The sequence below is a fragment of the Artibeus jamaicensis genome, unplaced genomic scaffold (assembly GCF_021234435.1).
Source record: "Artibeus jamaicensis isolate MK-2021 breed Jamaican fruit bat unplaced genomic scaffold, CSHL_Jam_final scaffold_369, whole genome shotgun sequence".
In the NCBI taxonomy this organism is placed as follows: Eukaryota; Metazoa; Chordata; class Mammalia; order Chiroptera; family Phyllostomidae; genus Artibeus; species Artibeus jamaicensis.
In genome coordinates, this window is record NW_026522042.1 from 34714751 (window position 1) to 34729884 (window position 15134).

General features: G+C 48.5%; 1 protein-coding gene and 1 pseudogene across 1 annotated transcript in view; one reads left to right on the forward strand and one right to left on the reverse strand.

The window, feature by feature from the left end:
• Positions 1-15134, reverse strand: part of AHRR (aryl hydrocarbon receptor repressor) — a 71331-nt gene that overhangs the window by 30302 nt on the left and 25895 nt on the right. Inside the window, exon 3 of the mRNA XM_037137397.2 lies at positions 11051-11157. Coding sequence (XP_036993292.2) covers positions 11051-11157 — 107 coding nt within the window. The remainder of the gene's footprint in view (positions 1-11050; positions 11158-15134) is intronic.
• LOC119043394 (protein tyrosine phosphatase type IVA 1-like) lies at positions 2084-2598 on the forward strand (annotated as a pseudogene).

Sequence of the window (15134 nt, forward strand, 5' to 3'; positions counted from 1 at the left end):
AAAGTACATTTGAAGACTGTGGTTGAAAACTTCCAAAATTTGGTAAAAGACATAAATTTACAGGCTCAAGAAGCTCAGTGAACACTAAGCAGGACAATCTAATAAAACCAAAACTAGGTACATCATAATTCAGCATAAAAATTAAAACCAGTGATAAGGGAAGTGTCCTGATTACAGCCAAAGAAAAATGGCACAGTATATACCAAGGAACAATAATTTGAATGACTGTGCATTTGTCATCAGAAAACAAGGAGGCCAGAAGAGAGTAGATAACCTTTCTAGGGCTAAAAGAAAAATGTGTCACCCTAGCTGGTGTGGCTCTATTGCTTGGAGCATCGTCCTGTAACTGGAGGGTTGCAGGTTTGATTCCTGGTCAAGGCACCCGTGATCCCCAGTCTGGGCATGTACAGAAGGCACTCAATCGATGTTTGTCTGTCACATAGACATTTCTCTCTCCCTTCCTCTCTCTCTCTACAGGTAATTTAAAAAGTCTTCAAGTGAGGATTTAAAAAAACTGTCTTTCCAGAATTCTATCCCCAGCAAAAATATCAGTCAACACTGGAGGCAAATATAGACATGTCCTGGTAAAAGACAACTCAAAAACTCATCTCCAGCAGGCCAACACTTTAAGAAATGCTCAAGGGATTTCTTCAGGATGAGGAAAAATGATGCCAGATGGAAACTCAGAACCTCAGGGAGCAACGGACAGCATTAGAAATGGTGAGTATCTGAGAAAAATATTATAGATTATTTTCACCTGTTGAGTTGTTTGAACTATGTAAGGCTACTGAAAGCAAAATTTATATTGTTTAGATGGTTTAGTGTATATATAATACATATGAAAATATAAAAGAATAAGGTAAAAGGATTTAATGGTCTAAAGCTTCTGAGTTTTACTTGAAGCAATAAGATTTTAATTCTGACTGTTGAAAGTGGGGTTTGCTGCCCTGGCTGGTGTGGCTCAATGGACTGAGTGCCAGCCTGTGAACTGAAAGGTCACAGGTTCAATTCCCAGTCAGGGCACGCGACTGGGTTGTGAGCCAGGCCCCTAGTTTGGGGTGTGCAAGAGGCAACTGATGAATGTATTTCTTACATATCAATGTATCTCCCTCTCTTTCTCCCTTCCCCTCTCTCTAAAAATAAGTAAATAAAATCTTAAGTCCTTGATAAACTGTGTGGAAAAAGTTGGGTTTACATTGTATTCCTTAGAGAAAATACTTAAAAAATGAAATATATACCTAAAATCCAATAGGTATACTAAAATGGAATACTAATAAATATCCTTATAATTAAAAGAAGGCATAAAAGATGAAAGAAAAATAGAAAAATTATTAAATGTTAGACTTAAATCCAATAACACATTAATTAAAAGAAAGAGTTTGTCAAACAGTATTTAAAAAGAAAGGAAAACTGAGACCCAACTACACACTGACAACAACCATACTTCAGAGTGTCTGGTGCACCCGCCGCCATCTGCACAGCTGCCACCATCCTGCCACTGTCCTGCCATGACCACCACAGGGTCCTGCCCTGTAGCCGCCGCCACCGCTGCCCTCTGTGTTGCTGCCGCCTCTGGACTGGAGGTGTGATTAGGCCACAACCTTCAATGAGTAAACGTATTCTCCACTGCTGTGGTGTTCTTGGTCACACATTTATGGAGTTTCTGAGGGGCAGTGGAGATTACTGCCAGGCACAGCACCACCTCTGCACAGACGAGTGAGCTGTAGAAACTCATTACTGCTTCACCCTGGACTATTTCTCTTATGAGAAGCCCCCATAAGAGTGGTCAACCTGGACACGGAAGTGGTGAATTGAAATCTGCAGGGCATCTCCCAGGAGTTCTGACCTGGATGAGGAGGCCTCAGTGTATTTCCTTTCTGTTATCTCACTGCGACCGGACTGAAGAACTGCTGCTTCCTGTTAGGAGGTTCATTTCGCTTCCCATCTCTCCCAACTCCACACTCAAAGCACTGAGAATTTCAAGTGGAGTATACTGAAGTAGACTCAGTTTCTTTGCATTATTTCTGTATCCGCTTTTTAAATTCTTTCTTAACCCTACTGAGTGTTTTTTAACTAAATTAACATGGCTCAAAGGAACCACCCAGCTCCTGTGGAAGTCACATATGAACGCATGAGATTTCTTATAACACACGGTCCAACCAATGTGGCCTTAAACAAACTTACAGAGGAACTTAAGAAGTATGGAGTTACCACAACAGTAAGAGTATATGAAGCACCTTATGACACTACTCTACTGGGGAAAAGGCAGCTGTGTTCCCGATTGACATTTCGACAATGGTGCACCACCATCAAACCAGACTGTTGATGGCTGGTTAAGTCTTGTAAAAATTAAGTGTCATGAAGAACCTGGTTGTTGTATTGCTGTTCATTGTGTTGCAGTCCTTGAGCTCTGGTGCTTGCTGACCTAGCATCAATCAAAGGTGGAATGAAATACAAAGATGCAGTACAGTTCATAAGACAAAAGCGTTGTGGAGCTTTCAATAGCAAGCAACTTCCATGTGTGGAGAACAATCGTCCTAACATGCAGCTGAGCGTCAAGGACTCCAATGGCCATAGAAAAACTGTTGCATACAGTGAAACGGGTGCCTGATGCCACTGCCTTGGATGTGGATTTGAAACAGGGCCTAACTTGTCAAACGTGTGGGCATAGTTAATGAGTCTAATGAAGCTTCCACAGGAGTTTTAAAGAGCAGTTTTGTGAGGCCACTAGCTTGACAGAATGGCAACCTCTATGTGTGCGTTAGAGCAATCTACTTTGACACTTAGCAAAAGATTCTTACTATTCAGCATTGAAAATATGCTTATCATTTGTGCCAATTGATTTTTCCTGAAATCATGCAGTACTGAGTTATGTCTTTAAATCTATTCCCATGCCAGAATATGATCAACATATAAGAGGTTTTAGAAAGATTACGTGTGAAAACACCCAGCACAATAATGGTATATATTTAGTATCATACCAAACTAGAAGCCCAGGAACTGTGAACACTCTGGACCTTATGCAGTTTACCCCTTCATTCATTTCAAACATAGACAATAAGGACCTACAGGTTATTTTCCTGCTCACTTTATGTTTGCATCTCCCGCATTCATATAAGTACACATCAGGGCTGCCCAACTTTTTGAAAAAAATTTTATACCAAGTCTCAGTGATTATTTATTGTTGTTCTATAAATCCCATGGTGTGCTGTATGGAAAACCTTCGTTTTGAAAACCTGCATTGCACAGAAACACATGTCTTTAATGTCTTCCGCAAAAAGCCCTAGTTAGTTTTAATGTTTGCACTTGGGGTGTGACTTCTCTGGCAGACCTGAGAAAAGAGTGGGAGGCACTATTAAGTATTTTTTGTAAAATGTTGCCATTGTCTTGTGTGGAAGATGTAGAATATTCTCTTTAATTGAGTAAATAAAGGTAGAGATGCTTTGTTATTGTAGCTAAAAGAATTCTTCATCATAAAAACTCTGAAATTCTTGTATTTTTCATACTTTCTGAGGTTGTTAACTTATTTTTGTTTGAAGTATTTTTTTCCTTCCTACCTTCTCTTGCAAACAAAACAAAAGTGGGTTCCTGCTAATAAATTAAGCAGACATTTAATATTTTATGTGCCTTTTGAGCTGTGTAACTCACTATTTAGACACTTTATAATTTGTTTTATTAAGTAATATGTAAAATGGTGATGTGTATTAACGTGAGTTCAACCATATATTTATACTGTCTGGCAATGTGTGGTTATAGTTCTGGGGGAGAAATAATCTGTCAGAGTTCACCAACCTGTGAAAATCTAGGGTCAGAGCTTAAACATCTAAATACATAATGAAATATATTTATCTTTTCTTAATTTTTAAAAGATTTTATTTATTTTCAGAGGGAGGGGAAGGGAGGAAGAGAATTGTCCATGTAGGAGAGAAACACCAATTGGCTGCCTCTTGCACACATCCCAACCAGGGACCAAACCTGCAAGCCAGGCATGTGCCCTAACTGGGAATCAAACAGCGGCCTTTCACTTTGCAGGACAATGTCCAACTGAGCCACACCAGTCAGGTGATAATGGGAAGCATTTTTAAAAAGTAAAAAGAAATACACTTTAAATATAACATAAATGAATAAAAAGTTAAAAGATGAAATAAAATATGCCAAGCAAACATTAATAAAAAGAAAGCCAGAGTGGTTATATTGATACCAGGTTATATCTCCGACAACATGATGATCTATGTAAAAATTCCCACAGACTTTGCAAAAAAAATCTTTAAGAAATACTAATGAATTCAGCAAGATCACAGATAAAAAGTCAACGTAGAAAAATAAGTTGTCTTTCTATATGTGATTAGTGAAAATTGGAATGAAATAACAGTTCCACTTATAATAAAAATTGAAATATAAAATACATATAAGTCCCGCAGTATACACGAGATCTGTATCCTAAAAACTATAGAACACTGAAGACAGTATAAGCAGAAGATCTCAGTGAGATACACCGTGTTGATGTATCATGCACTGGCAGAGTCAGTACTTTCAGGGCATTGGTTCCCCCCAAACTTACCTACAGATTTAACACAGCCCCAGTCATAACTGCAGCAAGATTTTTTGTAGATATCAACAAGCTAATTCTAAAATTTATAAGGAAATAAAGAGAAACTACAATAACCAGAACAATTTTGAAAAAGAACAAAAAGAAAAAAGATTCACACCAATTTCAGGACTTATAAAGCAACAGTAATTGATACAGTAGAGTAATTACTTGTGAAAGATCCAACCCACAATAAATGGAAAATAACAGAGTCCTGAAGAGACTCACAAAAATATGGCCAAATGATTTTTACCAAGCTGTGAAGGCAATTCACATCTTTGAGAGGACAGTCTGTCAAGTAAATCCTTCTGAGGTGACTGGACCTTCCCATGCAAAAACAATAGATCTTGACTGCTACCTCACACCTTTTACCGAAGTTAATTAAAAATGAACCACAGACCTGAATATAAAATGTAAAACTATAAAAGTTTGGAATAAAATATTTTTTAAATCTTTGTAACCTTAGGTTAGGTAAACAGTTTTTAAATATGACACCAAAATCATCCTTTATTAAAAAATAAATTGACAAAATGCACTTCATCAAAATCAAATACTTCTGCTCCCTGCAAGATCTCGTCAAGAGAATGAAAATGCAAGCCACAGCCTGGGAGAAAATACTTACAAATCATACATAAGACAAAGGATATGTGTCTAGAGGAAATGTAAATTAAACCCTCAGTATAGTTCCAGTATACACCTATTAAGATGGGGTTGAGAACAGACAAGAGAGCTAACTCAGAGCAACTGGAATGACCATCACTGCCAGTGGGGATGCAGCAGGGCACAGTCACTTTGGAAAACAGTGTGGCGGGTCCTCATTAAGTTAAAAACTCACTTACTTTATGAGCTGGCACTTACATGCATAAATGCTACACAAACAAAAAAACACCTATGTTCAGAGAAAAACGTGTATGTGAATGTTTATTGTGGCCTTATTCTGATACATGAAATCCTGGAAGCAACCCAAATGTCCCTGCACTGTGAGATGGGCCAGTACATGCCAACAGCCTTGATGAACACAGATGCTAAAATCTTCAACAAATATTACTAATTTGGATCCACCAATACATTAAAAAATCATACACCATGATCAAATAGGATTTATTCCATGGTTGCATGTTTGGTACAATACCCATAAATCAGTAAATGCAATAACCACATGAACAAAATGAAGGATAAAATTCACATGATCATATCAATAGGTGCAGAAAAAGCATTTGATAATATCCAGCACCCATTTATGATAAAAACACTCAGCAAAGTGGGAATAGAGGGGACATACCTGAATATAATAAAGCCCATATGTGACAAATCCACAGACAACATCATACTCAATGGACAAAAACTAAAAGAGTTTCCCTTAAGATCAGGAGCAAGATATGGATGTCCACATTCACCACTCTAATTCAAAATAGTACTAGAAATTCTAGCCACAGCAATTGGACAAGAAGAAGAAATAAAAGTCATCTAAATTGGAAAGGAAGAAGTAAAACTGTCATTATTTACAGGTGACATGATACTGTATATAGAAAACCCTGAAGATTCCACACATATGAAAAGATGCTCAATGTCACTAATCATCAGAGAAAAGCAAATTAAAGCCACAATGAGATACCACCTCACACCTGTCAGAATGGCCATCATCAATAAATCAACAAACGACAAGTGCTGACGAGGATGCGGAGAAAAGGGAGCCCTCGTGCACTGCTGGTGGGAATGTACATTGGTGCAGCCACTGTGGAAAGCAGTATGGCCTTAACCTACAAAAACCAAAACATTAGAAATGGAACTGGCTTGTGACATGGAAATATATCCGAAGCAACCAGAAACACTGATTTGAAAGCATATAAGCACCCCTATGTTCACTGCAATGCTATTTACAATAGGCAAGGTTTGGAAGCAGCCCAAGTGTCCATCAGTAGATGAGTGGATAAAAAAGCTCCAGTACATTTACACAATAGAATACACCTTGGCCATAAAAAAGAAGGAAATCTTACCTTTCACGACAGCATGGATGGACCTAGAGGGTATCACAGTAAGTGAAATCAGCCAGTGTGAGAAAGATAAATATCATATGATTTCAGTCATATGTGGGATCTAATAAACAAAATGAACCAACAAACAAAATAGAAACAAACCCACAGACACAGAGAACAGACTGACAGCTGTCAGAGAGGAGGAAGGCTGGGGGCCCAGTGAAATAGGTGGAGGTATTAAGCAAAAGAAAGAAAACTCACAGACACAGACAACAATACGGCGATTACCAGAGGGAAAGGGGCCGGGGGTGGAAGAAGAGGGTAAACAGGGGTTAAATGGTGATGGAAGGAAACTAGACTTTGGATGGTGAACACACAATAAAATGTATCATAAAATTATACATTTGGAACTGATATAATTTTTATTAACCAATGTAACTCCAACAAATTCAATAAAAAATAAAAACATAAAAATGTTAGAAAATGTACCATGTGGCCACAATGCACTTGAACTCTAGCCAGGGTCAAGCAGTCATAATATCATCCTGGCCACCCCCAAACACACACGGGCCCAAGTTCACATTCTTGTGAACACGTAGCCATGTCTGCAATAAACACAGTGGCCTGGCAGTCTACCTTAGGAGTAGAAATAAAAATCCAGGCACTCTGAACCAGGCTCACACCTCCCAGCGATGCTCTAGCTGTGTACCTGCTGTGCGTGTATGTCCAGGACCCTGTGTTCCACCACATGCCCTCCTGGTTCCTCCTCCCACCTACCTCCCACGCCTGGGCCCTCGCTCTGCCCCGTACCCGGTGCCTGTGTCGTGGTGCTTACTAGGTGGCAGCTCTGCCCGCCTGCCCCGGCTTCCCAGGGGAGCCGAAGGCTGGGAGCCACTGGGCACAGGAGCCCCTAAACTCAGGCAAAGAAACACGGGTCCAACCCCAGCGCTAAACCCAATGGGGGCCCTGGACCAGCCCCTAATGGCTGCAAATCTTGGTTTCTTCATCTTAAAATAACAGACATGAGACCACAGGGACTCTAAAGTCTGTGCCAACTCCAAATTTTTGTGAATTAATAATGCCCTGCCACAAACCTCTCCTTTTTTTTTCAAAAGATTTGAAGGCTGGAAATAAAAGCTGAGTTTTCTTGTTATTACTATTTAATCTGCTTCTTTTACGCTGCTTGGGAATACTTTTAAACTTCATACAATACAATATACCAATGATATATTACAGAACTGTACACCTGAAACCTATATAATTTTATTAACCAATGTCACTCCAGTAAATTCATTAAAAAAGAAAAAAGAGCCTAACCTCTAAGTTTGAGAATCATCGGGTGAAGGAGGACCCTCACCAAAGAGCCTCCCTGACTGCAACCAAAGGAAACTTCCAGAAACTTCCTGTGGGCCACAGAGAACAATAAACAAGAGGCAGCAGAATGAGGCTTCAAGAACTGCTGGACCTTGTTCTCTAAAATGTAGGGGGGAGGGCATTACTCTGACCTGCCTGGGGGCTGCCGGGTGGGGTGGGCACCAGGACAGCCCACAGTGCCCTGAGCAGATGGGCAGGGGACCCTGACCCCTCAGCTCTTGGGACCTGATCCTTGGAAAAGTCCCACCCTGAAAGGTATCTCCCAAAACACCCACACACACTGGGCAGCAGGCTCGGCAAGTCAGTGGCAGAAAGTGGGGCTGGGTGCTGTCCTGAAGGAACCCGTGGGGACCCAAGAATCAGGCCTGGCCATCAGTGCCTGGGCTTCTGCTTGAACCAGGAAGGCCCAGGGAAGACTCAGCCCCCTAGAACCACGGGGTGGGGGTGCTGCAGGACGGCCTCTGGGCTGTTGCTCTCGGCGAACCCAGCAGAGGAGCAGGAAGAGGGTTAGTGGTGAGGACACACGTGAACGTGTGTGACAGTGTCTCCTGAGCCCCAGCCGGGAGACCGGGTGCTCTGTGCATAAGCTCCTGAATTTACACCTCAGAACAAAAGTCTTTAAAAGATTTCATGATTAAGATTTTATGATCTTAACTTTGAACATGAATAATAAAAAAGCAATGCCAATTAGGTTTGCCAAGGCTAAAAGTCAAGCTGCCCCATTTCCAGCTCTGATTTTACTAGCTCTGACCCAAAAAAAAGGTAAGGAAAAATAATATTTAAGAATTTGCTTCCTAAAAACCTGATAAATAGTAAAGTGTGGAAGCATTCCCTGCACTGAGCGCATGGCGTGCCCACCTCCTCTCTGCTGCTGGCCCCATGCTCTGCTCCAGACAAAACTGAAATGAAACCTGCACTCACTCCAAGGCAGGCGTCCCCCAAACGCCCACGAACCCAGCAGACCAGACAGCAGTGATCTAAACACTTCCTCACATATTTTATTTTTTAAAAAGGAAATGATTCATAAGCTCATTGATCCTCCTAAGAGGATCCTTCATCAGAGCACAGACTTTGGTGGGCCACAGGGATCATGGGGTCCCTGTGTCGGTCAGGGAGGTTAGGGGCTCATGAAGCGAGGCCGGGTCACAGGGGATACATAGCTGGGGGGTGAGAACACAGAGCCGCCAAGCTCCATCTGGCACCAGCACCCCCAGATCCTATGCTGCAAACGTCTTCCTCTCTCCCACTTCCCTCAGATCCCTCTAGATATTGACTGTCTGTCTGTCCATCCATCATCATCCTCACTGTGCCCCACTGTACTTAGCCACCCACCCAGGTACTCAGAAATAGCAGAGCTCGCAGCCAGGCAGAGGGGAAGGTGGAGGGCTGGACACAGTGCCCACATAATGAGACGGTGCAGCGTGAAGGGGGGCGTCCAGAGACCAAGAAATCTCGGGCCAGGGGACAGTCTGAGGAGATAAGGCAGAGTGAGCGGTGATCTGGGGACAGGTGAAGAGGACTGGGGGGACGAGGAGAAGCAAGCTAGCCAAAAGCTGACCACCACCGCTCTACCCTCCCTTCTTTGTGAGCATTTAAATTTCTGATAAAAAGTGGAAAGTGAACGAGGGGAGGGGATCTCTGAAGGGCTTGGCTGAGTCGGATAGAAAAGGAATCAGGTGAGTTCCCCTTAATCACCCAAAGGGGCTGCAAGGACAAGGGGCGACTGATCTCAATGCCTGCAGCGATCAGAGGACACGCCACCCCCCACCGCGGCCCACACTGTTTAAACAGCTGAACAGGTAAGAACTTGGGAGACTGATCAGTGCTGCCATCGAGAGGGCCCAGAAGAGCACCGGCGAAGTCCGGCTGAAGAGCTGGAGTCTGAGGGGGAGGGGCGGGGGGCTGCGCAGGCCTGAGGGCGGGGCCTCCCCTGGGGTCTCCACCTCAGACAGCCCGGCGCGGCTCTGGGCACAGGTGGGCGTCAGGTGTGGGGTGAAGGACTGGGGTTTCTCAGGGTGCGTCTGTCATTCCAGCTGCTGCAGAGCAGGCTGGGGTGAAGAAGAACCATCTGGAGCAAAGCTGCTGCTACTGTTCAGAGAATGGGGACTTGACCCAGCTGAAGTGGCACCCATAGTCCACCATTTCTGCCCTTGAACCCATCAGTCTAATAGATCGACCAAATGTGGAAAGGAGAGTCAAGGAGGCTTCACCTGGAGGCATAGAACCACCCACCAAATAGGGCTGGCAAGGTGGTACGATCTGGTTCTGCTCTGGACATAGGGGACTGAGGTGGACCCTCTGGGGGATACGTGGGCCCGGCCTCTCCAAGGGAAGCACCCTGGGGCTTCAGGGGCAACCTGGCTGCTGGTCATGGCACTATGCACCGTGGGCCTCTCTCCCTGTGCCCCCCCCACACCCTCCCATGAAGAGATGGCTGCATCTTCCCAGTCCCTCCAGAGAAAGGACCAACCAGGGCCTGCGGTGCGCAGTGACTTTGGGCCCTGGTGAGGCAGCGGCAGCCTCATTCTGCAAGAGTGACTTGATAGAACTCAGAAAACTCCTCACCATTACATCTCCTTAAGAAGCTGACTACAGCTCCCCCATCCTGTATGCAAAGGCCAACAGGACAGGGTCAGGGAAACACCCCAGAACCATGGAATGGGGCCAGGGGTGTCCACCTCAGGTGAAAATGCCGACCTGACCCTTAACATCTGGCGTGCAATGCCAATAAACGGACCAGCCAGCCATGCCTGCCAGACACCAAGTAGCGTAATGCACAATTTTCTGTCCTTAATTTGAAAGAAAAAAATATCCTGCTTAATATTTTATTAGGTCCTGCCACCAGAGATAAACCCAGGCAGACAGATAAAACCAGAGAATGCAGACTGAGTACGGTTTCCAGATCTGAAGTGTGGCCGTGGCCGTTTCCTCTGTCCAGCACCTCACCTGAAGCACCTGAGACCCCAATTTCACGCTTCTCCCAAGAGGTCACTACAAACATTTCTCAGAGCCTTCACTGTAGTTCACTGTAAAGGGTGACAACCTCAGGGTCCAGGGGGGAGTGGCCTGCACACAGTGACCCTGCATGTAATCAAAGGTCAAGGGGGCTCACCTCCAGCAGCAACCTTCCCTCCAGGATGGCTGAGCCTCCATGCAGATCTCTGGCTCCTGGTGAGGGGCCACTGGCTGCCGGTCGCAGTGGGCGCTTCTCCTGCACGGCTGTCAGAGAGGAACAGAGGACGTTAGCACCTTCCAGGGCCCAGGCCCAGTTGCAAACCTTTGTGAAGCTACATTACACTGTTCTTCAGCCCATAGTTCTTCACTGCCACCCTCTTCTGAAAATATTGAGGTCCCATGCTGACCTGTGCTCACCAGGACACACTGGGGCAGCTCCACCTCCCCAGGAAGGGGGAGGGGAAGTGGAGCCAGGACATCCAACTGGGGCAGCCATTTGGGAGATCGGGACATCACACCTGGGCCTGACTCTGAAGACCCCACCCACTCTGCTCCCCAGAAACTGCTCTCTGCCCCCTCCTATAAATTCCTTAGAGTCCCACTAGTTTCAGGGGCCCCCTGGTGTGGAGCAGGCCACCCCCCCACAGTTGTCCATTACTGCACTGATGGTTCTAGCTCCAGAAGTGCCCCGTCTTGCCTTGCCACCCTTCCCTGTGACTCTGGCAGCCCCCTATGCCTACCCCATGCCCACATGCTCACATCCCCCTCCCCCAAGGCTGGCTTCATCCCCACTTTGGGGGAAGGAGTTCAGACAGACAGACAGACAGACGCTGTTCATTTTCCAGCTCCCTGGAGCCAGTTAGGGACCCTCAACTCCATGCTCAGATGGGAATCCTCACTGGCACCCGGGTGTTATGGGAGGACCCCCGGGCAAAGGCAGCTGGCCCCTAGAGCGATCCCGGCAGGAGCCCAGGCCTTGTCTCTGTGGAGGATGAGTGGGGAAGCGCCTCCCGGCTTCTCATTTCTGAGATCTGCAAACCGGGGCTACAGGTGATGTCAGTGCTCTGAGGGCCAGGGGCTCGTCCAGGAGGTGGAGCTGAGCACTTGCTCTGGTCTGGGAATAAACTGTAAACACAGGCACTTAAATCTGCAGCATTTTCTCTTTCAAAGCCAGTGGGTTGTGCTGAACTTTTGCTCCAGGATGCGCTGGTCTGCAATGCTTGTCATCTGCTGACTGTGAGGAAAACCACAGGCTCTGCCTGCAGCTCCCCACAAATGCCCCTCAACCCCGTCAGTGAGAGGTGGGCAGCACCTGCTCCCAGGGGTTCCAGGCCCCCAGATCCACAGCAAAGCAGGGCCCGAATGTGCGCTCCAGCTTGAGATACTGTGCCTGACCATCCTCCCTACAGAGTGGACATGCCCAGGCCACACCCCTGGACCAGCAGCCCCCACGCCATGCAGGCCACACTGGCCCCTTCATTTAAGCACCCTGGTGCTGGCCAGTAGGGTGTCCTCCGGGCAGAGAATGCAACACAGGGAGGTGGCCCATGGGAGAGCCCCACCAACAGTGGCCACCTCTTGGCCATGTTGTGGCCTTTGGTCCCTGCTGGCCTCTCTGTCCTTCCTCTCTCAGAAGCCTTTGTGCCATCACCCTCCTCTCCCACAGCCAGTGCACACTAAACCGCCAGTCACTGTGCTGAATAGAACAAGAAAAGAACCCATTTCATCCCAAAGACAGGTGTATTCCTGGGGACAACAGCAGTGGTGCCTGGGGGAGGATGGTCCCTAGGGGTCTCTGACAAATAGGTGGAGGCTGTGTGTGTTGCCAGTCACCCTTGCAAAGTGGAAACCTCACAGTAATCAAGCCCCCACACAAGTGCTGGTTTTTCCAGGCAGACACGCGGAGCTCTGTGACGTTAAAGGCGATTATTTTTAATACCCCCATTGTACTGCACCCTGCTTACTACACACCAGAGTTCCCAAGTCTGAGAGCTCTGAATACACTGAGCTGCTGTAGCTCTGCTTCCTGGAGGAAGACAGATCCAGGATCAGCCCCTTCCCCTGAAGGGGCCCCCTGGTCTCAGGACATCACACAAGGTTGCAGTGAGCTTCGGACAGAGGGTTTAGTCAGTGTGTTCTCAGATGCTGAGAATGATCGAGGAGAAGCTGGTGTGGGGATGAGACAGGAGGTCACCCCTGCCACCCCCCCCCACTCCTCCAGACAGCCCCTGTGCCAGGCCAGGCTTCCGGGGGCCCAGATGGTCCCCCCACGTTAGGGCTTGGGGCTGGACCTGGTGGGGTGAGGGTGCAGCCCACAGCCTCTGGGAGGATTAAGAGCTCAGTAAAGGCCAGGAGTGGTGCCGTGGTGGGGGGGTGGGCAGGGCAGGACCCCCACATCAGTACACCCGGGTCGCCTGCCACAGACCCAACCACCAAGAACTCCTGTTCAGCAAACTCCCCACCCCCACCCCCACCCAGCTCAGGTCAGCTCCCTGCCCCAGCCCTCCCCAACACTTCCCTTCAATTGAGGGGAAGGGGAGGTTTGGGGCTGGCCTGACCCTGCCTTTCTGCTCTCTCGCCCCTGCAGGCCCAGCGGGTGGGGGATGCTGACTCCTACAGTTGTGAGGAGGGTGGGAATCCAGGCGATGAAGTCACTGCGGATGCGGACGGAGGCCGCCCCCTTGCCGCCCCCTGCGGGACCTCGACCCGGACCCCTACTGCGGTGCTCACAGTTCACTCCCAGGTGCAAGGGAGCTGAAGTGCGCGGGGGCTGCAGCCCACGTGTGGCGTCAAAAGTGGGGGGGGTCTTCCCCACCTCTTAACTTCTACCCGTCCCCGTACCTCTCTGCACCTGGACACCTTCCCCCAGCACCGCATCCCACCCCACATCTCTGCGCCCAGATACCACCCCTCACATCGCGAGTCCCTCTCCCTCAGGCCCCCCCACCCCCCCACCGTCGTGCTGCAGACACCCCCCCCTCACTTCCCCGCTCCACAGATCTCTGCACCCGGACACCGCCCCCTCAGCATCGCGGGGTCCCCCCCCTGCGTCGCGGGCACCCCCACTTCCCTCCTCCGCAGCCACATTCCGGGCCACACCCAGCGGCCTCCTCGAGTCCTGTCACGCGATGGGGCCTCAGCGCGCAGTGACAGCCGCCTGGACCCCGGCCAGGGCCTCGCGTGCGAGCAGGACCGCCACCCCCACCCCACCCCCAGGCCTGCGGCAAGGCAGAAAGAAACCGATTCGCAGGGGCGGGGCGGGGCGGGGGTCCGCTTTCCAGAAATCCCTGAGCCGACATGGCCTGGCCCGCCCCCTCACTTCCCAGGTCCCCCAGTTCAGGGGCTCTCAGGCTGTTGAAGCAGGGCCGCAAACTCCAGCGGGGGAGGATCCCAGCCCGGGGCCCGAGTGCTGTGGGTCGGGTTATCCCTGTTACCAGTGAGTGAAGGTGCTGACACAGTGGGGAGACCTGGGGAGCAGCGCCCCACACCCACTGCAGGCACCCCCAGGTCCCCTCCCAGCAGCTCCCAGCCTCAGCACACTGCCTATCACCCTGGGTCTGATCCTCCATCTCAGAGGCTCTGTCCTGAGTCCCTCTTCTCCCTGGGACTCAAACCTGAGGGTTGGACCTGGGAGGGGAACCAGCCTCCCTGAGTGGGGGGCCGAGTGGAGGTGGGGCTGTGGGCAGGGGTGCCAGCAGACAGACCCCAGCCCCACTGCTGGGCATACCCTGGGGGTCCCCCCTCTCCATACCCAGCCTCCTACTCCTGTGGAGGAGGGGAAGCCTACCATCAAGGTTGGTTCCAGGTCCCCTGCACCTGCACCTGGCTGCCCAAGGTCAAGGACAGAGGCTAGAAAGGAGCGGGTGTGGGATGTCTTTTGGGGGAGGTGGTGCCCGTGTGGAGAGAGCCACAGTGCACCCCTCTCTCCAAGGCCCAGCTTGTGGAGAAGGTGGTGGAGGCAATGTTCTTAGGATGAGAGTGCCCCAAGACCCGGGACCAACCAGTGACTGGGAGGCCTGTCCAGATGCAGGTGCCCAGGTGCCTGGCCTCTGGGGGGCAGTGCGAGGTGGGGCAGCCCCATGGAAGCAGAGCTTCTCCTGGGTAGATCCTGGGGCATTCGGCTTCCTGACAGACGGAGCTCAGGGCCAGGCAGTAGGGGCCAGGGCTGTCTACTCTCAGAGAGGACAGAGTCACTGGCTCATGCAGCTGCTTGCTATGACAGAGGTCTGGCCCCGTGACCT